This window comes from Protomyctophum parallelum, assembly GCF_964188405.1.
Source record: "Protomyctophum parallelum genome assembly, chromosome: 17".
Taxonomy (NCBI): domain Eukaryota; kingdom Metazoa; phylum Chordata; class Actinopteri; order Myctophiformes; family Myctophidae; genus Protomyctophum; species Protomyctophum parallelum.
The window spans coordinates 24,799,756-24,825,668 of NC_139719.1; the positions used below are offsets into that span (position 1 = coordinate 24,799,756).

At 41.7% G+C, this 25,913-nt stretch overlaps 1 protein-coding gene across 3 annotated transcripts; it reads left to right on the forward strand.

Moving 5' to 3' along the window:
• The first annotated feature begins 202 nt into the window (after positions 1–202).
• eef2k (eukaryotic elongation factor 2 kinase) lies at positions 203–25,913 on the forward strand. 3 transcript variants are annotated; one of them, XM_083787749.1, is made up of 19 exons: positions 203–491; positions 2,873–3,138; positions 4,204–4,257; positions 6,568–6,668; positions 9,553–9,613; positions 10,408–10,445; positions 13,502–13,673; positions 14,509–14,658; positions 14,871–15,003; positions 15,392–15,519; positions 15,629–15,839; positions 16,211–16,278; positions 17,053–17,130; positions 18,863–18,940; positions 20,493–20,624; positions 21,121–21,309; positions 23,183–23,307; positions 24,029–24,207; positions 24,661–25,913. In XM_083787749.1, exons 2-19 carry the CDS (start codon positions 2,896–2,898, stop codon positions 24,774–24,776), a joined length of 2,256 nt encoding a protein of 751 aa, XP_083643875.1. In that variant the 5' UTR covers positions 203–491; positions 2,873–2,895; the 3' UTR covers positions 24,777–25,913. The 3 variants fall into 3 exon arrangements, with proteins under 3 accessions (XP_083643875.1, XP_083643877.1, XP_083643876.1); XM_083787751.1 differs by lacking the exon at positions 18,863–18,940; XM_083787750.1 differs by lacking the exon at positions 4,204–4,257.

The following is a 25,913-nucleotide window of genomic DNA, read 5'->3' on the forward strand; positions in this document are numbered from 1 at the left end:
AAAAACAGCTTAAAAAAATCCACCCTATATGCACGTGGACCCCCCTTTCCATTCTCTAGACTAATACATGGTCACATGGATTCAGTTTACTAGAGGGTAGGTTTACTCTTATTTTGAATACAACGTCCACCGGAAGTTTTATATTTTCTAGCTTTATACATTTGCAAAAAAACCAAACACTGCGGGGGGGCTGAAGCTTAGAGTATAATGAAGACGGTACGTGCGGGGTGATCATACGTTCATGGTGCCGTGCGTACGCGTGCGTGGCGTGTTGTGTGCTTGTGCAGTGGCTTGTTGGCACTTGGCACTGCAGACTGCCTTGTCTTGAACCTCTGTGCTCTGCTGGGAGGATCGAACCCACGGGGACCGGGGTGCCTCGGACTTGCTTGGAAACGTTGTACTGCAGACAGTGCAGCTCATAAACTATATACTTCCGTCATCTAAAGGCAAAACGGAAAATAAATAAAATAATCAACAGCTGTCACGTTAAGGTGAGTGGAACTGGATGTTCTTTTATTTGTTTATTGCATATTGGATAACATACCGGTAGCGGTAAGTGACATGCCTTACTTGTGCAGTTGGAACTTACTCATCATGCAGGGGCGGCGGTAGTCTTTATGTTCTGAAATATGTTTGAACTTTGAACGTGCATCATGCACATTTCCATTTCACAATTATAATAACACTTTATTTAGATATACGTTTGTTCATGGTTCATTTAGATATACAATTTAATACTAATCACTCGACATTTTTACCGTGCGTTCACTAATCGATTTGCCTATTAATAATATGACCACCAAATAATTTCAGAGATTTGAACACAAATATTTGTATTATTGGGTGATATGATTCCTCTAAGACCCGCCCATGCTTCTGGCATATTAGTGCCAACCACACCCTCATGAACTTGAAACTGATGTTTATTTACTTACAGTATGGCTCTCCTCGTCTCCTGGCAACCCCCTCCCTTGGCTTATTGCACCTTAGCTGCAGCCAGGCCAGACACATGTCTGTCACGTTCATATCTAGAAGCATGACATGGTTCTCATCTCAATGACCCCTTTTCCAAAAATAACTGAACCACAGTTCTTTTTGGTTCTCAGTCCATGAGCCAGAACTCCAAAATTGGAACATTAATTATGAATTGAGTAGGCAAAACCATACCTATATTAGATTGCTATCACCATGAAACTTCCCAAGTTGCAATTACTTACACGAAGACAATGATTATTACACATTTTTAATTTGTAAATAATGCAAATGAGGCTTTATTTAGGAAAATATGCACACAAAAAAAATAGAAAATATGAAAAAGCTACTACTGTTGAGGGGTTATCATATATTTACTGATATTGATCCTATAATCAATTTAATATAGGAATAGTTTTGCACGCTCAATTCATTAACATTCCAATTTGGGGGCTCTGGCTCATGGACTAAGAACCAAAAATAACTGAATCGGTTCCCATTGGGAACCAACTGGTGGAAAAGAGGTCAATGTGATGTCCAGGGACCCCCAGGGGTCCTTGATGGGGTTCCAGGGGATGCCCAGCTATGTGAATGATACTTAGGAATAGGAACCAAGTGGACCTTTGAAGGTCTGTACTAGACTAGACTAAGGTTAAGAGCCACTTATTTTTTTATACTGTTTGGTAAATCCTAGCTCTCATGATGGATATGATTGATTGATTGATTGATTTGATCGACGTCTTTATTGACAGAAATAAATATACATGAACATAATATTTGTATAATCTATCAAAAATATTAAAACGCAAATAAGCAAGAGCTTATTTCCATTGTTGAGTGCAATGTGTGTAATCTTAGTGCCACATGTTGGAAGGTGTCACTCCATACTGCCCTGGTTTAATTGTTATGATCAATCACTGTTTTTTTTTCTTGGAGCCCCTCCAACAAATTGTTCTTACTTCTGACAAAGCTGCCTTAGAGTGAGACCCATGACCATGCCATGTACAAGTACACACATGTTTTTCCGACATGTTCACCACTTAAGCCGCATAGAGGTTATGCGCATGTCATCATCCTCATACCTGGAAGTTACGTAAGAACGCCTACTGAGTGGCAAAAAACTACTTTCCGGCCATGACAGCCCATACATCCAAACAGAAAAGTCTTATGTGATTGCATTAAACAACATTAAACTCACATTGTCACTCACTTTGCCGCTCGATTTACCACTGACTTTATGCATGCGCATACCCTCAACAGTCAATCCCCCACCTCATGTGTTAATTAATATACTTCACATGTTAGAAATACACTCCGGCTTCGTTTGCCTAGACATCCTGATTGGTACAGAATGTGTCATGGATTCAGTCTGGTTCAGTCAGTAATTTATGCCTTTGCAAGAGGAGTCGGAGACACTTATATAAAGGGCCGGCGGTGGTGAGTCTGTTGACGGTTGTGCTTTAATGACATTAGGAGTACACAGATCGCCGGTAAGGTAGCACGGTCAACAAACACAGGGATCAGACGTATCACTAGGACAAGCTGTACTACAGTAGTTGACAAGCTGTACTAAAATGATAGCTGTTTTGTCTAAGCGAAGACATATGGGCTGTATTTTGCGTGTCTTAAGTACCAGGTCTTATTCCCTAACTTGAGTAAACTAAAGACCTGGAGGCGTGATCAATGCTCTTTGGCCACTCAGAATAGCCAAATGGCATTGATCACGCCTCCAGGTCTTTAGTTTACTCAAGTTAGGGAATAAGACCTGGTACTTAAGACACGCAAAATACAGCCCATTGACTCTTAAGTTATTTCATGCAAAATATCGTATTGTTTATATACGGTAAAAGTGAAGGTCGAAAAGTATAATTCTGACACACAATTCTTCCTCTTCCTGCAGTGACACAAGAACCCCCCGCCAACATGGATCATGAGATGATGTTCGACATGGAGGAGCTCAGCACCAAGCGGGCCCGCCCTGCTCCTCGCAGAACCGCCGTGGTGTCTACGCCGCGGAGCGTTTCTGTCAGCGAGGACGACGACGAAGACTACGTCATCTGTCCCATCCTCGGCGACCCCTCCAAAGGGATCTGTGATTATCTGAAGTCACTGGTCCTCTCCAAGTCCCTGTCCAGCTCCCTCCCAAAGAGCAGCTTTACTTTCCAGGTGAGCCACGGCTGCAACGTCGATATTGTCATTTATACATTAACAGGTAGTTTCCGACGAAGGATCACAAAGCAATCCGATTGGTTGAAATAGCTACCTGTGCTTCAAACCAGCATGATGGAACACCCAGCCCTGGGCCTAATCACATTAAATAAATTACTCCGCACTGCAGTCCGCACCTGATTATATGGAACAGCTGTGCGCCTGCGTCGTGCTGTCCTAGCCTACTGGAGGGAAACCCAAAAACAACAAATAGCCAGTAGCCTGCCCCGTTCAGAAATTGATTATATTGTTCATTTTGATTTATTTGGTGGATGAATGGTTGGAAGAAGAGGATGAGAAGGAGAAGAACAGCGAGAGATATGTTGCAGTTGCATTGTCAAACCTCAATAACTTAGAAAACTCTAGGAATGAAGTCCGTACAGCAGCAAAGTCAACTACTTGGGTAACGAAAATAGCCGATCTACAAGTTCACAACGTGTCGCCACCGCGACGCGTTGTAAGCATGTAGATCAGTTATTTTGGCTACGCGACACGGTTTTACGATGGAGCATATCTTGAATTCCTCCCACTGCATCAGCTTTGACAGCTCCGCTGTGTTGATGAGACGGAGCCTCAGAGCACAGCTACTTTCAATCAATGGGGACTATTTAATGTCTCTTCTATTTACAGGGAAACGGAGGCTGAAACATATATTTTTATTTACATAGTGAATTTCCCCACAATATGAATTCATTTTTATGTGTTTTGTTTTGTTGGTAACTGTTGTATAATCGCACAATTACACTCGAGGGTGTGCTTCACCGTGATTATTGGCACTTCAGTGATGCTTGCGGAACTCGACTACGGCATCACTGTCGTGCCAATAATCACGGTAATATTGCTTAATTATTTGACCAGTGTGGCATTTAAAAAAGGAATGGCTACACTACTTGTTTTTTTGTAGGGACCATGAACAATGTAAAAAAAATTAAATGTTTCCTGTGTGAAGCATTCAATGTCGACTTTTATACTGGAGCACAAATGTTATGTTGACAAACAGTCAGTTTCTTTACCTCTACGTAGAATGATACTGAAACAGTGATGGAGCCTCGGTCAAACGTATCTGAACAAGCTCGGGTATGTTACAAACGACATTCTATCTACCGACCGCCTTCAGCAATAACCACCTCCACCGCCCTCTGTCCTTCTACCATTGTTTTCCCTTTTAACACTTTATTCCTTTAAGCATATTTTTTCCCCTTTTCGCACCTTCTTTTACCTTTAATTTAACCTCATTCCGACCTTATGATCTCCAGCTCATGAGGAGATGAAGCCTGGAAAAGAACTGCTGCCGAAAGTGTCTAACCGGAAGTGCAGGGCTACGGGTTGTCCAGCCTACCAAGACTATTCCTGTACTTGTCTTCCTATACTTCTGGCTAGCTGTAGTTCTTTTCCAGGCTAACATTAATTCCCTCCTTTTTTTTCAACCTCTCTGGTAATTTCTTTTCCCTTTACTTCCTTAGCTTTTGTTTGCAGCGCACTGTTTTTATTTCTCCTGTAACTGTCCTGCACTAATTAAATGGCTGTAAAAATGTGTTAATTGTCATTATACTGTATAGTAGGCCTACTGTACCATATCGTTTTTGGCAGTTTAATAATCAAAGTTTAAAATACCCACGTGAAGCCTGTTGTGCAACAACAGTAGTGTTGTAGGGAGGGACAATGACATGACAGCGCAGCAGTAGGAGAAAGTGAAAATATTAAATTAAATTAAATGTATTCATGGATCTGAGGAAAAGAGCAGGGTGGGACCGATGGGATTGTTTGAAAAATTAGGTATGGAAACTTTGAAGTGAATGATCACCTGGAGCTGGGACATATCTGTTCAATAACATATATACACCACACTTTCCTTGATTTTACCAAGGAAAGTTTAATCTTTTTATGAAATATTTTTTTTTAACAAAAATGCCGCTTATCAATTAACCGGTTAATCAATCAATAAGGTTATCAAAATGTAGCCATTATCAATTAATGAATAAATCGATAATTCCCATCCCTAAGTTTGGATCACAAGATGTGATGATGAAGTGATGGTGTTTCTTCATGGGATAGGGATGGAAGGATCACGTACTGTACTGTACTGTACACTGTCGTGTGAAATCTGAGCAAACAGAGATGATGTCCTAGTTGTCTCCCCAAAACACACACATCGTCCTCCGTGTATCTCACATGTAAATAGTTCCCTCTAAAAATAACTTGTACTAGAATTTCAAGTAGGAGAGGCAACCAATCACATCAGAGAGAGTAGTGGTGCTGCATAAAGGGCAGGGTTAGGGTAAGGTTACTAGTGCTACTGTAGGTCACACTTGGATCAGGATTAGTTCCTAGAAATATCTGGGTCTGCGTCCATGCACTAGATGGAATCAAATTCAGCTACCGCCTGTTATTGTTATTATGAAATGAAGGCCCTTGTTTGACTCCCAAATATTGCGTATACTGTACCACAATTAATTCCAAGCCATATTTAAAAAATAGGGCAAGTTTGTATTGTTTTCAACCCTTTTGGTTAACTAATTAAATAGTTAATTAAATATTGGGACAAAATCGAGCCCACATGTCATTGTGTGCTATATTTTGTTATTGATAGAAATTGGTCTTAAATCTGACTTGCAGAAACCCTGAGTGAGTGTAGCTGATGTGTAACTTAAGAGCCCGCCATAAACGTAGTAAGCGTAGACTTTTGTCTGGCAGCCCCTGTCAGAACCGTAGCCTACGTTTTCTAGGATTTATATACTTTAGTCGATGTTTTGATCCGATCGAAGCGTTAGCTGCCGCTCGTTAGCATAACAGTGTAAGTGGGACAGTGGCCGTGGCCATTTTGAAGATGCGTGCGCATCCACTTGCATTCTATGTGCTGCTTTCAATGGCCTGTATCCAAATGTCGTTTCTGGTGAAAACAAGGTTTTTCAACGGCCAACAGCAGGCGCTGTGATACTTGCGGTCAGGTTTTTTCTGCACAGAGAAAGAGGACAACAACCGGTCAAGACACACACAGCATTATGTCATCGTAACACCCGGTTATGGATATTTAGCTCTTCAAAATAAGGTTTGCAAGCGGAAACCCTTGGCAATGCGCGATAAATAGATTAACTAATCCTGGTGGCCATTGTGGGTGTAGCTTCCTCCCTAGCTTGATACTCATGTATTATTTCACAATCTCTTCATATTTTTTTCTTTGAATCTTCTTAATCATGTTTGCTATTTTCTCTTTCTGTTATCAAACTTTTCACTTTTTTTCTGCATGCGCCTCAGAGATGAGGCAGGCTGTAATTTCCTGTTGTTGTTTTTGTTCAAAAGTTCATTCAAATCATGATTATAGTAGGCTACTCACTGCTCCCGATCTGAGGTCCGTTGACTGATATGTTTCTCTGTGGTCACTCACAGGCACGATGGAAAACAGCCATTGAGAAGGCCAAGACGATGCCTGACCCCTGGACAGAGTTTCATCTGGAAGAGAATAAAACGGAGGCATGCACTCGCTACAGGTAAAAATGGCTAAAAATGCATTTTCGGCCTATTCGGTTTCGGCCGTATCTAGGCCGAAGAAATATCACGAATAGTCGAAATACAGAGTTACCTACGTAACCTCATGTTTTGTTGTGATGACGTGATCAAAATGGCAATTATAAAAAAAAACAGTGAATTAAACAAATAGCGGGTTTAGCGTATTACGCAGGAGAGAAACATGGATTAAATAGCATGGAAAGTGGGTTATGCAGCAAAACTGTTAAGTTAACAAGAACAAAGAAGATTAGCAACATAACAAACACTTTTCACTCGGCTCAACACCCAAAATATCCATTTTCATGTGTCCCCACTTCCCGGTACCAAAACTTACAAAAACACATTATGTCCTATTTTTAAAATGGAGACAATAGTCGTGGCCCACTGTTTTGAAACCAGCGGTTATGGTCAAACTACTGCACAGTAGTATCAGGAATGAAACGGGATGAGAATTCCTTTGCTTGCCTGTGCACAGCCAGCGCTTTTCCCTGTTTGTGTAGTGACTCACCGGGCGGGCGTCCATGTGGCTCTTACATAACAGCCACTGGACGAGACCGCAGAGCAGATGTGGTTTGGAATGTGCTGCCTGTTGTTCTCCTCCTCATGTAAATGTACTGTATCTATACCGTTTTCACCCCTCCACCGCGCTCCCTGTTGTATGAAGAGATTCACAGAGTGTCAGAGTGACACCGGTACACAGTGTTCCGGTACACAGTACACACAGTGTTCTGGAGAGACTAGGAGTGTGTGTGGTGTGTGGTGTGTGTGTTTTGGAAACCCTATTCCAAAAATCTCAAGAATAGCTGACCTGTGTTGTGTAATGATATATGGTCCAAACCAATCGGTCGGGCCCTACCTTTTTGTTTTGACTGGGAAAAATGGCACCTGCCTATGCAATGACAATAATCATTAACTCAGAGGCAAGTCAGACATTGACACACTGATCCCACACATTATGGTGTGTGGTTTTCAACCAATGGTCCGAGGACCACCAGTGGTCCCTGAGGGGGTTCCAGGTGGTCCCACTCCCCAGCTAAATGATGTAGAGTTGGTAACCAGATGGACCCTTATTAGATCTTTATATTCAGTGATTTCACTCAAATATCACTTTTTTTTGTTTTGTTGTGATAATCTACTATAGAGTGTGCTATATAAGGAGTTCCTCCCTGTCCCCAGTTGACCCCTGGGGTCAAATAACCTTAGGTATTCAAGTCTGAATACCTGCTAGGCCTAGCCTGACACTCTCAAATTTTCATTTTGTTAACTCCAGAACATGTTTTTGGTGATTTGGCTAGCGATTCAGGGTTGGAGCCAGGCTGTGCCAGGCCCGTTTTCTAAATGCTCCCATGTAATAGAGTTGAAATTGCTGTGTTGCTGTTTGTTGCACAGACAGCAGGGTCATGGGGTCTTCACTGTGACGTAAAACATGATCCACTTATAGAGTCAACCAGCCTTCAGAGTTACTTGACAGATGTGTTTTGATTATATAATTAGAGTGTGTGGAGCTAAACTCGCAAACCGTTGGACCGATCAGTGCTTATTAATGTCTTGTGTACACTGTACACTGCCAGTAGGCCACAGAAGTAACTCCACTATTGTTTGTTTTTTTCATATAATGTTTTATACTTTTTTTTTAATAATAAACTTAAATTGTTATAATGCAGGGCTTTTGATCGGAGTCACGTGCCATATATGTCTTTTACACGACAAAAGTCATAAATGACACATGAAGTCAGAGATCTACCTTGGAGCCACGTTCCCATGTGGGACCCTAGAAACTGACCGAGCCTAGTGTAGACAGAGAGGGGCTGAAGACAAACACAGACGGTGTGTGTGCATGTCGGCAGGGGGCGGCTATAGTATCTGAATGGGTAGAGAGGCCGTAAGGGAAAAGGAAAGTTCCCGCCGGTCTAGTGTTCCCGAGCAAGACACATAACCCCTAAACTGCTCCCCGGGTGCTGTATTAAAGGCACTTCCTCACTGCTAGTAGTCGTTAGGACGGGATAAATGCAGACGACAATTTGCAGTGACAAAAAAATACCTCGAGGTTGTAGATTGGTTATTTTAAAACTGGAACCCCTTTGATGACCCCCCCCGTGGATCCCCAGCCCACCCACTTTGAGAACCACTGGGTTTATACTTTGGCTATTGAAAAATAGCAGATATACAAGCTCGTAGCATGTCACTTTGTGCAGTGATCCGAGCTTGCAGATCTGCATTTGTGCAAATGTTTCAACAGGGGGCACCTTTAACCTCTTCATATTATTTCTTAACTCTCCTCTTTTCCATTTATATATTTACCATTTTCCCCATCTTTTTTTCAAAAAGATCGGCCAAATACAATTTTGGGGGTCCTTGACATGAAAAAAGTTTGAGAACCACTGATATAGCAACATATGTATAGTTTTTTACAAAACAGTTTAAAACATTTTAGAATCGGCCTCATGCTGCATTCAAATGGGATCAGGCAAGCGGTAGACTGCAAACCGGAAGTCATGTTAGTGGATGGGAGCAGGACGGTAAACGGAACAGGACGGCATGGCAGCTTGGCAGCGACAGTAACTGCAGACGGCATCAATGTTAAAATATTGAATCTTTTTACCGTTCCGTGCCGTCCAGCAGGAGGTGCTGTTTGCCGTCTACTGCTTGCCTGAACCCATGTGAACGCAGCATTAGGTCTTAGTGGTTAAAAGAACAAACAGCATACATCCAGTTCATGTTTCATTGACTTGGTTTCCTTCCCTTCAATTAATTGAGGACCCCAATGGAAACAAGCCATAGCTTTCTTGGATACATCCTTTTAGTGCTTGTCCATGCAAACTGTTATAATGTATACAATCAATCAATTCCTGTTGTCCTTCTCAGGTACAATGCCATCACTGGGGAGTGGTCTGAAGATGAGGTTCACATCAAGATGTCTTCCAAGGTAGGGCTGCACGATAAGGACAACATTTCATATCTAGGTATTTATGCCAAATATTGTGATATCGATACGATATTACGGTTAAAATGTCATATTCTATATTTTAAGTGTTGCAACATTGAAAATTAAACATTATTTAAAGGAAGTGTGTTAGTTAGTGAGTTTGCTAACGCACTGGACCAGGGCACACACACAGAGCAACAGGAGCATGAAATATATAATTATATACACCTTTGTACTTCCCTTGTGTAGTGTGTACGCACTGTATGCTTTCAAATGCTTTGTTTCCTAATGTAAGGTACTGTACTTTGTAACTTATGTTTTTATGTGGGGACTAGCGGATAAAAATGTGCATATTGCTAAATCTGGTGTATTTACATTGCATTTTATATGCATTGTCCCGTCTAAATAAACAAATAAGGTAAAGTGAAGAGGGAGAAACGGAGGTTAATTTTCCGAGGGGCACAGCCTAAAACTGAGTTTTTAGATTTGGACGATATATCTATATTGCGATACCGTTGCCGTTTTGCGATACTGATATTGCACATGTTCATACCTCGATACGATAACGATATATTGTGCAGCCTTATTCCAAGGTATGGTGGCCAAAGGATAGTCTGGCATTGGCCAGACTCATACCGTGGATTCACTCACACGGTCCCCCAGCGTGAGTGAATCCACGTTATGAGTCTGGCCATTGCCAGGCTAGCCGAAGGCTTCTAGAAAAACAAGACAACTTTATCTGAGGATAAAAAAAACTCAATGGACTAAATTGGTCTGTGTTTGGTTTCCCACAGCCCTTTGGGAAAGGAGCCATGAGGGAGTGTTTCAGAACGTAAGTCCCTTCTCTGTTTTTACTTAAAAATATTGAAATTAATGATATCCAAAGGCCAGAGGCTATTGCCCTGATGTTCCGGCTATAATCTCAATGCAATGTCAATGATGTGGAGCGATATCTCCTTTTTTAACCCAATGTTTCTCTCACGCTGACTGTAAGGAACTGAAAGTGGGCCATGGTATTATTCTTTTTTGACAGGCTATTGTCTTAACCTAATGATATCCTTTTATATAATCTTTTCGATTTCGAAGGCCCCCAGTCTGGGTTACGGGTCCGTTTGTACACTCAGAGTTACAGACCCATAACGATCCAATTGGGTCCCTGGTGGTCGCCGGACGGTCGGACCTCTTGTTGGGAACCAGTGTGATGTAATACACCAGTGGTTCCCAAACATTTCAGGTCGAGAACCAAAAGAGAGATTAGACGTTTGCACAACATTTTGCTTCGCTCCGTGTTGCAAGCTTGTAGATCAGCTATTTTCACTATTTAAAATGTCTTAATTCATGGAATTCTTAGATTTGTTTCATATTTGTTGTTTAAAAACAGATATTTAAAGTAAAACCATTTAAATATATATAGTGTACTTTGCTCAAGTGCATTTTGAATCCCGGACTTTTTCCAGTATTGATACTGGAAGTACAACAATCTGAAGTAAAACAATCTAAGTACTTTTCCCACCACTGTATACATTCCACACAGCATGCTCTGCTCAGGCATGCACCCTGACCCTGACCCACAGAGAGTATAGGCCAGCCTCTCTGACGGCTCAGTCTCACATGAAGACAAAGATGATGAACCCAGCAAACTAAACCTTCTGAACACTGCAGGCCGGATATTAAAACCTGACCTCCATACTACAGTATATCGATCTGGACAATATTTTGGCCATTATTTGGCCTTTTTTGACGCAGCCGTGCAGCCGAGCCGATGTGTCCATATTGTTTTACCACTTTCAATCTGGGCATCTCATTATAGGAGATAATGTTGAACTGTTTAAACGATATTTATCTGCCATTTTTGAACATTATTGAAAAGGGCGTGAAAGGTGGTTTGGCCGATATTGTGTATTGTCAACTTTGGAACATTTTCCAAAGTTGGTTAGGAGTATGTATGTGTGCATACTGTACAGTGAGTGTACACTACAGTACTCTGTTGCTACTCTCTCTTCCACACCCTCATTGAAACAATAAAACTTGAGTATGCTGCTGTATAGGTTGGCAAAGTCCACCCCAGCGATGGGAGAGGAAATACCCTCCAAATGTTGCACTGGCTGGTTGCCCCAAAGTCTGTCCCATATAAGAACTAAGGAAGTCAAACTAATAAGAACTAACTCCTGAGGTGACTTATTAACAGCTGTCCAGACTGCTGGTGTGTGTTTTTGGAGTACTGTTTGTCCTTGATGGTGGCAGCTGGCTGGGTGAACAGGCGGTTTTGGGGTTGGGTGATTTCCTGAGGCAGTGCTGCGTGTACAGCTCCTCCGAACTGGGCAGATTAGCTTCAGTTCACAGCCAGTGATCTGTTCATTCTCCATGCCTTGCAGTCTTCGCTGCATACCAAGTTGCTTTTAAAGAGGCTTTGAAGCCAAATTTCTTCAGGCAACCTGAGTCCATATAATATCGCTGCTGACTGGAAGAAAACACCTAACTTTCCATTGGTACTTTCTTTGTAATACTTTCCATTCGTTCAATATTATTTCTAACCAACACAAAAGTAAACAATCTAACATTTAGTTAAGTGGTTTCTTCTGGACATCAACGATATGTTATATTTCCTCGTTTGCTTATTCATATTGTTGTATAATTTACGTAAAATATTTTAATATAGTTAATTGTTAATTGTCCCACAATTCTTATCTAGTATGCCCTTTTTTAATCTTTCAAAAAGTTATGTTTGTTTTTCAAATTGATTTGGAAAGTTTGGACTTAAAATGTCAGTCAAATCATCTGTAATAGGTGGGCTAGGGCTCCAAAATCAGGGCCCCAATATTCTACAATAAATCATTTACAGTAAATTTAACACAAATATAAACAAATTGTACAGACATCCGTCTAGTCTATCCCCAGTTGAAGCAGTCCAGCAGGATGTAAAGCACTACAGAACATTCCTTTCTGACAAAATGCAGAACACAAAGATAGCCTGTCACCTAAATGACCCTAGTCCAACCCTAGGCCATACACGCACACACACACACACACACACACACACACACACACACACACACACACACACACACACACACACACACACACACACACACACACACACACACACACACACATTGGTATATGTGATATTGTACTAGTTGTATTTGATCATGAGGTAATTGTTCATCTCTCAAAATCATGAAGGCTGCTTTGACCTTTGAGACAAATAAATATGCTAATAAATAATAATAATTCATACGATTTATATAGAGCTTTTCTAGGTACTCAAAGTTGCTTTACAGGATAAATTGAATAAAAACAACTTTATTAGGAAGTTGTAAGAGTTAAAAAGGTTAAAACCTATGGTAAAGAGGAACATTGAATCATACTCTTTGAAGCTCCCACTGCCCGAATATCTTTACTCTAATTCGAGTAAAAAACTGATAAAATACACAGCTAATCCTATTGTTAAAAACATGATTAAAGTTTGGCAGGATGTCAGACTTTATCTTTTGGATATCCAACCCAGTTTTCGATTCAGCCCAATTTGGGGAAATTAATATTTTTTAGTAATTGTATTGTATTGTCTGTATTATGTATTGTTTTGTTGTATTGTCTGTTTGTAAAAAAAAGAAAAATTCAATAAATATATTGTTTAAAAAAAAAAAAAAAAACTATGGTAAAAAGGGTGGGTAGGGGATTTATGTAGGGAATGTGAGTCTAAAAAGGTGGGTTTTGAGTGTGCTTTTGAACGTGGTGAGGGCTGGGGCAGCTCTGATGTGAGTTGGGAGTGAGTTTCACAGTATTCATTCCTGCCCATCTGAAAGGACTCTCTAGGATTTGTCGTTCTCTCATCACAGGTCGCTCACCATAGTGACGTCTTGTCTTTTTGTTTTTGCGTCTCTCCAGGAAGAAGCTGTCCAATTTCTCCCACAGCAGAGACTGGAAGTCGGCTTGTAACTATGTGACCAAGAGCTACATGGAGCCAGTGGACAGAAATGTGTACTTTGAAGACGTCAGACTCCAGAACGAAGCGAAGCTGTGGGGGGAGGAATACAACCGCCACAGGCCTCCTAAACAGGTATAATACAATCACGCCACAGACAGACAGTAGGCCCCATAAAAGGCCCGTAGCAATATTCCAGTGCTTCCCAACATTTTCTGGATCAGAGCCCACTGAAAATATATGCCCACGTTTTTGTAACCCATTGTTTATGACCCAATTTTTTCACCTCGATTTTCTAATGTAATCCTGACATTAGAAAAGAGAGCTGAGGCGGGGGTTGGCGATAGGGCCTTTCTTTGTGGAGTTTGCATGTTCTCCCCGTGTCCCCTAGGGTAGATACCCTCACAAAAACATGGTCGGAATAACGCGCTACGTCCGGCCGGGGAAATTCCCATCTGTCAGGTGAAAAGAAGCAGCTTGGACTCCTCATGCATAGAAGAGGCATGAGGTCAGTCCGCTGCCCCCCCAGGTTGGCAGAGGAAGTGTAGCGCCCAGGATTACATTAGATAATTGGCACTGGGTGAAAAGAAAACTGGGTTACAAAATCGTGGGATAAAAATTTAAAAAAAAAAAGAAAAAAAAAGAGAGCTGACCTCATGCTTCCTTCTATGCATGAGGAATCCAAGCCACTTATTTTCACCTGACGGGGTAGTTTCCCGGGTTGGACGTAGTGCCTGGATGGAACACGTTATTCCAACCAGTTCCTTTCCCCTCCAGGCGCCCCAGCATTTTGTTTTTGCATTTTTGTTCTTAATTCATGAGTTTAGCTTTTTTGGGAATGTTTTTTTGAAAACCCACAAATGGGTCCCGACCCAATGTTTGGGAACCAGTGCATTTGTAAACACATCATTTAAAAAAAAAAAGAAAGGAAAATAAAACATAGTTGAAACACTTAAATGCTCGTTTTCAGTTGGACATCATGCAGGTGTGTGTGGTGGAGATGAAGGACCGCCCTGAGAAGCCTATGTTCCATCTGGAGCACTACATCGAGGGAAAGTACATCAAGTACAACTCCAACTCCGGCTTTGTGAGAGACGAAAACATCCGCCTCACCCCACAGGTAGGCAGTGTTATTTTATTAATAGCATTTAGGGCTGCAACAATTAGTCGAACTAATCGATTTTAGCTTTTTTATTTTTATTTTGTCTTGCTCACGGACACTTCGACACTAACCCACTTCCTGAGCCACTGCTTCCCTGTTTGTGTCCGTCAGTACGGCTGCTGACAAGCTGTCTCTGCCCTGCCCCCCCCCCCCCCCCCCCTCTGTCCCAGGCGTTCAGTCACTTCACGTTTGAGCGCTCAGGTCATCAGCTCATTGTGGTAGACATCCAGGGTGTAGGAGACCTGTACACCGACCCACAGATCCACACCGAACAAGGAACTGACTTTGGAGACGGAAATCTGGGTACAATTCTATTGATTTCTCTCTCTCTCTCTCTCTCTCTCTCTCTCTCTCTTGTCTTTCAGTAACATTTATTGAAATATGGACAGACTTGTTGAAATAAAAAATGGGGTGAATCAGTGTTTGTGAATATAGGCCATTCGCTGGTGGTCATAGTTCACATGAGAAATCCCACATAAACAATCTCTCCTGTTCATTCATAAAAAAAAATTGGTTTGTGCCGGAGAAGCTTCGCATGGATTAAAGTTCTCAGTCGCCACGATTGATATAAATTAAGTCATCGTTATGAGATTAAAGAGCATTAGAATGGGTCAAACTAGAAACAAAATACAGAATTCAGAAGCACAGTCCATGAAACCCTAATGGTCTGGGATATTTCTGTATCTTTCAGGTGTGCGAGGCATGGCGCTGTTCTTCCAGTCCCACATGTGCAATAAGATCTGTAAGGTCATGGGCCTAACGCCCTTTGACCTCTCGCCTGCAGAGGCCGACCAGCAGGACAGCATTAACCAACTGCTGGTCAGCAACTGTTCACATACAGTACTGCTATTTTCGCTATTTGAAATATAAATGAAAAGCTAAATGTACCATTTTTTTATTCCCCCCTCCCCCCCTAACAATGCTACAGAAGTCAGCCAAGACAGTGCTTCGGGGATGTGAGGAGGTGGTTGGCTCTCCTCGTACGCGAACCATTTCAGGCAGTCGTCTGCCTCAGTTGTCCCCGTTGTCAGAGGCGTCTTCTGTGGACGACGGCGAAGGGGACTCCTTCCCCTGCTCCCCTCACATCTCCATACCGGGATCCATACCTGTACCCGGCTCCTACAGCAGGTCCCCTTATGGTAAGTCATACCTGGATCCATACCGCTACCCGGCTCCTACAGCAGGTCCCCTTATGGTAAGTCATACCTGGATCCATACCTGTACCCGGTTCTCAAAGTGCGATGACTCCCCGTCACGCCCTTGGAAAATGAGTTACTAATCGATCCCTATTTTGTGCATGTAATCACAGTCAAAAAGTTTAGAAACATTTCAAAACTGTTATAATGTTGTCACTATGGTTGAATACCAAAGCATAAAATAATGCTTATGTGGTTAACGGTGTTCATATATATATATATTTTTTAACATATATTTATGAATCAAAAAAGTAATCGTTACTTGCAGCCCTATAATTATTCTACTGTTGTGCTGTGTCTGTCTCCTCTCCCAGGTTTGTTTTGCAGTAGCATAGGAGAACATGAGAGACACCGCAGTGACAGCACCAATGAACACAGCCTTGTGAGTCAGCACACCCTGTTACACTGAATACTCCCATTCTCCCAACCACATCAAAGCCCAAGGCCGATTCTACAAAAATGCCTTCTAAATCAGCAGTTCTCACACTTTCAAGATTTGTCATGAATATTCCAAAATGGCAGATGTACATCTGCTATGTACAAGAATATTGATATTTGTCTCCACCAGGCCGAAGGCCTGGGGGAGGAGAGTATGTTTTGCACTCTGTCCGTCCGTCCATGTGTCCGTCCATCTGTGTACAGCTTATCTCCGGCACCGTTGACCCGGTCGATGCCAAACTGTGCACAGATATGTACACTCCCTGGATGCCAATGACGAACGTCTGCCATCTGCACCGATCTGTGTGAAACTTTGCATGCACATTCCCTAGAGGCCAAGGAAAAACCTGCAACTCGCTACACAGTATCTCTATAGTCATGTGATGAAGATGGATCTGTCCGGTATTTCATATTCCATCCTAATTGGCTGACATTGGCTTCCAAAGTTTACAGGATTGTCCCGTTTTGAACAAAATGCCTTAAATCATGAACACAGAGTGCAATTTACATGACATTTTGCACACACATTCCTACTAGACAGAGGAATAAATCCCACCCTTTTCATATTGGCCTGTTATAGCGAATCAAAAGCATAAGAAGAAATGGCACCCTTTTCACAATGGCCTATTATAGAACATAGGGACAAGAGGCCACAATAACCTACCTGACCTGGTGAAGACAAAAAAAAGTTTTTCACATTTCCTTTTCTTCCCTTTAGGAGTCAGAGAGTGGTGGAGACAGTGGCTACCCCAGCGAGAGGAGAAGTGAAGGAGATGAAAGTGACCATGTTGATGGGGTAAATAAATAATGGCATTCAGCCCTTCCTCCCATATGTCTCAACTTAAAACTATAGTCTGACTAGTTTTGGGGATTAGATAGTAAATGGACTCCATTTACTGTATGTAGTGCCTTTCTCCATGTTTTTACTGTATATAGCGCCTATCTCCATGTCTTTCTCTTGGCTTGTAACCTTAACACTTCCACTTTGAACCTGGCTGGGAAAGGTCAAGCCCTACAGTGACAGTAAACATTTTATTTTAAGATTTAACATTCACTGCCAAATGACCCCTGTTCTCCATTTGCCACCATTGCCTTCCATGTGATTTTACTCACCTTTAGAATATTCATCTTCATTAAGATCGCACACCGGATCATTGGTAATGAGAGAGCCGTTTGTTGTGCTTTCTGAAAAAGATCTGTTGTGAAAAAAGGCGAGGAGACTTTTGCTACCAGGTTTCTCAGCTACAGTACCAGCCCCAGTGAGACTTGACCATGTGCTAGCCAATGGTGCCATCTAGTGGACAAACAAAAAACTCAAAAAGATGTCAAAAGATGTTCAGTGAGCACCATTGGGGGGAAAAATTGGTTTTTGGCAGGGAGCATATGAACTGGACTAGCAAAAGAATATGTGTTCAGGTGAATCTTCCGTAAAACCCTCATAAATGTCACAAAAGCACAAACTCAATGTCTGCCAAGGACTTAATTAACTTATTTTTTATCAACTCCCACAGCGCCAACAACGCCATTAACGCCTTTTTAAAACGTGTATAACGTTGGGCAAAAAAAAGATAAAAATGAAATAAAAAAATGTATAGAAACTGGCAGTCAGGGCCTTTTTGCGCCCCCTAGTGGCGATGGAAGAGTCAGTCTGCGACTTTCAACTGGTTGGCAGTTTGTACATACTATAGGTTTAGTACGACGACAACAAAACAAAACGTGCAGATTTGAACTGAAATCATACGACTGAATTTTGTTTTTATAGTCTGGTTTTGGATGATGATGCATGTTGTAGACTAGGTGTCTGATAAGTGATAATGTATGTTGTATATCGTCATGTAGGGCCGTGCTCGCTTCACCAGACACTATTCCGAGTCGGACGAGGACAGTGTCAGACTGGTAAACCATCAGGACTGAAGTGTGCCTTCATCACCCTAAATAATCATCACCATTAATCAAGCCACCCTTTCTCTGTCTTTTTCTCTCTCTTCCAAGGTTATTACAGTTTTGAGTCCACCCAAAGTATGAAATAAATTGACAAAGATGAAAATAACCCACTGAGCAATAGTATTAGACGTCCATCTAAAACCAGGCTATAACTGGTCTAAAAAATAAAGTTTTTTATCAGTCTAGCCTTAGCTTAGATGTTGATTAGCCGTTTTTTTTAAGTCACTAAAAAACAACTACACTACACTACAAACAAGCCATTTTAGTTAACTATAATAACCTTGGTTTCTTTGTCTGTCAATCACTGGTTTCTCCCCATAGCTAGATTCTCCTCTTTTAGTCCAGTGGTTCTCAAAGGTGGGTCCAGGGACGCCCAGGGATCCTTGAAGGGGATCCACAGTGAAATTATGTATAACTCGGAACCAAATGGACCCTTATGGGTCTGCAACTCTGAGAGTGTACAGATGTTATATGTGCACTCTCAGAGTGGCTGGGAGTATGGCTTAATAATGCATAGCAAACTGGGCACCCTCATTGGTTTGAGAACCACTGTTTTCCTTTCCTTTCTCTGTTCCCTCACATAGAGGAAGATGGTTGCTCGCAGCAGATCTAATGCAATCGTCACTTTACAGAGTTACTCTCCTTGTGACACTACGGACAGGGTGAATATGTTCTCAGAGACCCATAACCACCAACCAGGGCCTCTGGCTGTGCTGTGTGTTGTGGTGCAGTCATAATGCGCTAATCTATACAGTGATGTGATCTATAGATCACCACTGTTATGTGCTGTAGTGCCTGGCAGTTTTATGTTGGTGTTATTTTTGAGTGAGCAGATGAAAACGACCCTGCTGTCTGTTCTGGGCATGTCATGTCAGGCCAAAATGTGTCTAATTGGGCTTAAGGGTGGTGTAAGTCAAAGTGTTAAATATCCCTATTTTTCAATAGCAATCATTACCATGGTGTTTGTTCAGTGACAGCGGTCTCCCTGTCTGTCCAGCGTGTTTGTTCAGTGACAGCAATTTTGTAAATAGAAAATACAATTTTCAGGTCAGGATATCCCATCAGGAGAGAGAACTGGATTAACAAGTGATGAAACAATAAGCAGACTGAATTGGAACATTCTTAAAATCGGAGCTGATAAATCTCTCATGATTGGATGAAATTGTTATCCAGACCTGAAAAGATATTTTCAGTTTTCTAAAGAACTGGAGGAGAGACGGAGAGACCACAGGCTTTTACTAAACAACTCTATAGCAGTGATGACAGAATATGGCTTTAACCTTTTAGCAAGCATTTATTTAAACAAATATATCACACTTCCCCCGGCTTTAAGTGGTTACATTCTCATCTGCATAGAAACTAAAGTCTACCCAGCAACCTGAAACCATCTACCTCAAACACTCCTCATCACTCTACTCACTGTTTTGGCTGTTTTGATCAACAAAAACGGCCTGATTAACATGTTGACAATAATCAGCTATAATGACTGCTTGCTCACCAAGATCCTGTTCCTGCTTTTAAACATGATTGTGTGGCATATGCCAACAGGCATGTACTCCTCCAGTACTCTGCTAAAGGCTGACACATTTGACAACCCTAACCTTAACCCAGTGGTTCTCAAACCATTCTAATTTCACAGAGCCCGATAACTCTTGAGTGTACAAATGGAATGGAATTTGTACACTCTCAGAATTACAGACCATTTGGAACCCCCTTCAAAAAAGGAACTTTGAGGGTCCCTTGACCCCTACTTGAGGACCACTACCCTAACCATTTCAATTTCAATTAACCACTTGAACCCTAGCATCCCAATTCTGGGGGGACCAAATGGTTCTGCCAAAATAGTTCTGATCTAGAAGTTCACTGCATGTCACAGAACTGTGTCCTTGTAGATCGGCTATTTTTGGCAAAGGCGTTTGGTGTAGAGGGCAAATAGAGCAGACCAAGTACAGAGCCAATATTCCAGTCTAGTTCAAGAGGTTAAAACACTGGATGGAGTACCCACACAAAAGCAAATTATTACAAATATGTAATATTTTCAACTGAAAAGAAAAACTGTTGCATATAGACTTTGTTGTCGTATTAATCCGCTTCGTGTGAAGTGTGAGTAAGACTGTTTTGACTGTTGATTCTAATCTTTAATCCGTGGGTGGTGAGTCTGACTTTCCCTGTCCCGTGGTTGTCCTCTCTGCTCTAAATGTGTTCGGGATGAAGCTGACAGAGGAGAAGTGGAATTTCTATCATTCTTCCCGGTCTCATGTCCACCGTTCGTCCTGTGTGGACGTGGAGGTGACCAGACTGTGCAATCTGCTGCAGCAGAAGCTGGGCCAGTCGGTCCTGGGGAAGGTGAGCGAGGGCCTGCTGACATCATAAAACTACCCATGAGTTCATTTGCAATTATTATATCAATTTATTCAATTGCGTTTGTTTTTCGATTAGCAATCATTACTATAGTGTTTGGTCAGTAACGGAGGTCTCTCCAGCTCTAGAATTAATGTTTACCATTTTCAGGTCTGAATATCCATTTCAGGATATTCAATACAGGGTAAACAAGTGTGAAATTGTAAGTGAAAAACAAGATAAACAGACGGAATTGGAACTGGAATACTAGAGAATTTGTGATTGGATAAAACTGGTATCCTGGCCTGAAAATGTATTTTCTGTTTTCTAAGGAGATATGGGAGACATCTATCTTTATAGAAATGATTACTATTGTCAAGTAAGTTAGTAAGTTTTAAAAAAGGAGAAAAAAAAAGAAATCATGCACTTACTCCACGTACATACAGTAAGTACCTATTCTCAAGATGTAACGATAAAGAATAACCTCAAACCTGTTTCCCAGGTCCACCTGGCGTTGGTGCGTTACCACGAGGCGGGCCGCTTCTGTGAGAAGGACGAGCAGTGGGACCAGGAGTCGGCCATGTACCATCTGGAGAGAGCTGCTATGTGTGGGGAGCTGGATGCCATCGTAGCCCTGGGCAGGTGTTACATGCAGCTGCCCCATCACATACTGCCAGAGATGGAGGTGGAGGTAAGCTGTACCGTTTTGTCCCATCCACGTTGCAGAGTCTCACTCCCAAATGTCCATCTTAATCTGAAGACTCACCACTCCACCTCACTATTCCACAATCTCCGAATGCTATATATATAGTCTGGAACTACATATCCCGAAAGCCAAGACAGGAAGCTATCATCAGTTCGTCATTTCCGTTCACGATAATGTATTTTAAAATATCTTTTCACGTTTTATTTTAGAATTTCCATTTCTGTAGCAAGCTATACTGCCCTACAAAGCCAAAGTGCAGTAACTACATTTTTGAACACCGACTTACCTCCTTATTTGTGTATCCCAGCGGTCAAATTAGCCTTCGTGATTTTAAAGGGAAAATATTAATTACCTCAAGAACAGATATACAATTAGTGCCGACATTTGACTGAGCAGTTGAAACACAAACCCATTGATCAGTTGTTGTTTTTGTTTAGTTTTTTTCGTAGTTACTGCATATATTAGAACAAATTTGCGCAACTGTAAATTGTGGGAGGCAACAGAGCGTCATAGGCACAATTAACGTAGGTTACGTTTTTTGCCGGGGATTGTGTTAAGTTACAACTTACACCTATTTCCTGTTAATAACCTGGGTAAAATGTGCAGCATTGGGAGGCAAATGGGAGACACTTTATTGTGAAAGGGCGACAGGATGCAGGAGTGGTGTTGTTCCTGCGTAATTGTCGAGACTCGAGAGTTGTGCCTGTATGCAGATTTAAACTGTTAAAACGATTTCTATCAATACAAGTTAAAATATGCCACAGCCCACAGACACTTTCAAACGAGAGGGAGATGCACAAGCAAGACGTTAATCATAAAGGTTTACGACCGTGGACACATAGGGCTCCAATTTCGTCTCCGACTTTACCCGCAACGCGGTCCGCAATTCAGCCGCTGCCCGAAAATTACGAATATAGGAGCTTTCTCTGTCCCTTAATGGTATTTTCGTCCAGCGTCACCTGCTATCTTTTTTGCCGACACCGGTATTTGCGCCTAGAGGTGTGGTCATGGGTGTGCTGGCACGCTTTCCCCTAAATTGCTATTTTGGTCAAACACATTTGGGAAAACAAGTGAGACTTCAAGGCAGCAACGGGCTGAGGCTATGAAGCAATATAGGGCAACGCATAAGGGATCTCTTAAAGGCAATGGGACGTGGACTGGTGATTGGTCTAATTGTGTAACGCCCAAACCACACCTATGCATAATAAACGGGTAACGGAGGTGTTTTAGACGGGTAACCAAAATACCAACTTTAGTGGGGGAACACCCCCACCAAGCTGCTGCTTCTCCAAAACATATCTCCTCTCCCACTGACCGACATCATGTTTTCAGTTATCTTCAGGCGTACAGACTCCATTTGATGAGACATTTCCAACAAGCTTTCTGTTCTGTAGAATGAGTAAAGGCAGTAAGGCACAAACGTCAACAATTCAACAACATAAATTTCTGTGAATTTCCGACGGTGATGTGTTTTCGTGTGTTCATGGACAGCCTGCCAGTTAAAGCCTAATTCAGTTGTACTGGTAATTTCAAAACGAAGTAAAATTATATTTTAACCAAGCTGCAGAGGAAGGAGAAGTCGTTGGGGCAGCACTTTTTGTATTGGCACCTAAATAAATGCTAGCACCTACATAATGCTTGCAGGCCAGCTGTAAAAAAAAGTATTAATTATTAAAATCATATTACGTTATGAATTGGGCATCCCGAACCCTAAGGCGGTCACTGTCTATACACTTGATGTTAATGCACACGCATGTTGTCTCTATGTATATACACTTGATGTTAATGCACACACATGTTGTCTCTATATATATACACTTCATGTTAATGCACACACCTGTTGTTTATGTGTGTACAGGACAACGCGGGACGGAGGATGAAGGGCTTCAAGTACTTGTTGCAGGCTGCCCAGGCTGGGGACCGACAAAGTATGATTCTGATGGCCAGAGCCTTTGACACCGGAGACAGTCTCCCTGTCGACAAGTCAGTGACAAACAAACATGCTACATAGTTACTAATCAGTATTCCACTTTTCAACCTTCTTTTGAGTGCATACGGCAGTGTTTCTCAAAGTGGGTGCCGTGACACAAGTCCAAGGGTGCCTCAGAACACTTCGATAATATTTGGAATGTATCGGTAACACTTCGGTTTAACCACTTAGTCCCTCTACACTTCCGAGTTGCACTGTGCTTGGTGAGTTATTTTTCAATCTACACCAAATCTCACTCCAAAAATAGCAGATCTACAAGCTTGTCTATTTTTGGAGAACGTTCAAGTGGTTATTTTCAGTCTATGCTATAATGGAAACAGACAATCTCTCACGTTTTCCTTGTGGCATACTGTATCTGAGGGGGAAAGATTTTTATATTTACATACGGTAATATGGCAGAAGATTCAAGAAATTCAAGGGCTGCCGTGGATGAAAAAGGTATTTACAGGCAGCGGTACCCTGAGTCAAAACGTTTGAGAACCACTGGCATACAGAATAGTATGTTTCGTTTTAGACATACCAATGAAGCCACACTGAATGTGTGGCTTCATTGGTATGTCTAAAACGAAGTGTATAGCACTGGTTTATTTGACAGGTCATCGGTTCCAACAAACACCTGCACTCTACCACTGTTAGAAGTGTAATTGACGTTCAACTAAATACATCTAGATTTCTTTTTAAGTGTCTCAGAAGGTCTTCCTGCTTCGTCCTCAGGAAGCGAGACTGGGAGGAGGCGGTGCACTGGTACGAGACGGGTTTAAACACCACAGAGGACGACGAGGTGGGAGAGTATGACAGCATGCAGGGAGAGCCTCGCCACCTGCTGCTGGCCAGGCTGGCAGAGATGTTCCAGGAGGGAGGCCACGGCATCACTGCAGACCCACAGAAAGCAGGTGTGGAAAAACAGATAGGCCTAAGTAGACTAGTACAGCATTAAAATGTCAATCAAAGCCAAACGTGAATCAAAACGTGGGGTGTTCTGGGCTCATTTCTGACTTCATGCTTCATTGTGGTTACAATATTATAACGCTTCTAAAGAGAAATCAAAATAGTGTGATTTTTAGGAAGTTACCCTGCAATCTCCTGGCACCACAGCAGGGGGCACTGGAGGACTTAGTGACACAGTGACACACAAAGTATCACAGGGACGTGGCAGCTTTAATCAGTACTTTGTCACACAAGAAAATACCCAAAGTATTGCATTGAGACATGTAGTTAGCTTGTGTGACAGCAATTCTTTAGCTTTAACGTTTTGTTTTGTTTTGTTTTATCTGAAAATGTCTAAGGTTTGCATAAGTTTGAACATTTCCCCCTAGAATGATGTCATGTGTTCCTCCTCCCTCCAGGTGATCTGTTTACAGAGGCAGCCGACGCGGCCATGGAGGCCATGAAAGGCCGCCTGGCCAACCAGTACTACATGAAAGCTGAAGAGGCCTGGGCACTAGTAGAGGAGGAGGAGTAACTACAAACTGGATACATATCTTTTTATTACAATATATAAATACACGTAGAAGGAAGGCACTGAAGCATCTCAGACAGTTTGAGATAACGTTTTGATGTATCCGTCACATCTTCGTCAGGTCCTGACATGACCTGACGAAGATGTGACGGATACATCGAAACGTTGTCATTTTGTTGCTTTCACCCTGTTAAATAAAAAAGGCTCAAACTGTCTGAGATGCTCCAGTGCCTTCCTTCTACCTGCTACTAGTCCTGCTTCTGAGATGCTACCAGTCCTGCTTCTGAGATTTGTCGAGTTTCAGAGATGACTTTTTGTAGCTAATTATTGCAAGGAATGTAGAGCCAGACAGACAATATGTCAAAAAGGGCTTTGTTTGAATGATTCAGGATTCCACCCTGAATGTTACGTTTACATTATTTTTGATGACATGTTTTTATTTTGTTGTTGTTCCAAATTCTGCTGCTGCGTCTGTCTGTCTGCGTGTGCGTGTGTGTTATCTCTAATATGCAGAAAAAGGCCGATGCACACCTCAAAAGGCTGGTGACAGGTGCGTAGGGCAATAGAGCATATGATGAAAAGGGTATCTTTGAAAGACAAAGAAGACCATTCAGAATCAGGCTTTAGATTACTTGGTGTTGGGCCTATAAACTTAGTCATATGATGAGTAACAAAGACAGCAGGAAATTGCAGATCTACTTCACATCGAATGGCAGCAACATTTCTAATATATTTTGTATATTTCGAACAAAATAAACGGCACGGTTTGATTGATTGAAACCTTTCTCAAAAAGAACATCGAGGTTTACAAAGAAAAGGCAGTTCAAACACATGAGACATTGAAATAGCAAAATAAAAACACAAAAGTTAAAAGAAGAACATTCTGAGGTAGGAAGATTTGCAATCGAGATATGCCTATTAAATTGTCCACTGGCTAAAAACGAATTAATTAATATTTTTGCCTCTGTTTCTTTGTCTATACAGTATGCCTGTGTAATCCTGGGTTAAATTGTATGTTGCATACATGCTGCTTTGGTGCTAAAAAAATAACAATATCTAAGGAATCAAAAACACAATGGTTCATTGTTTTGTTTGTATGTTACTACATTTAGAAAGTGTAAATAAACTTTTTATTCCATC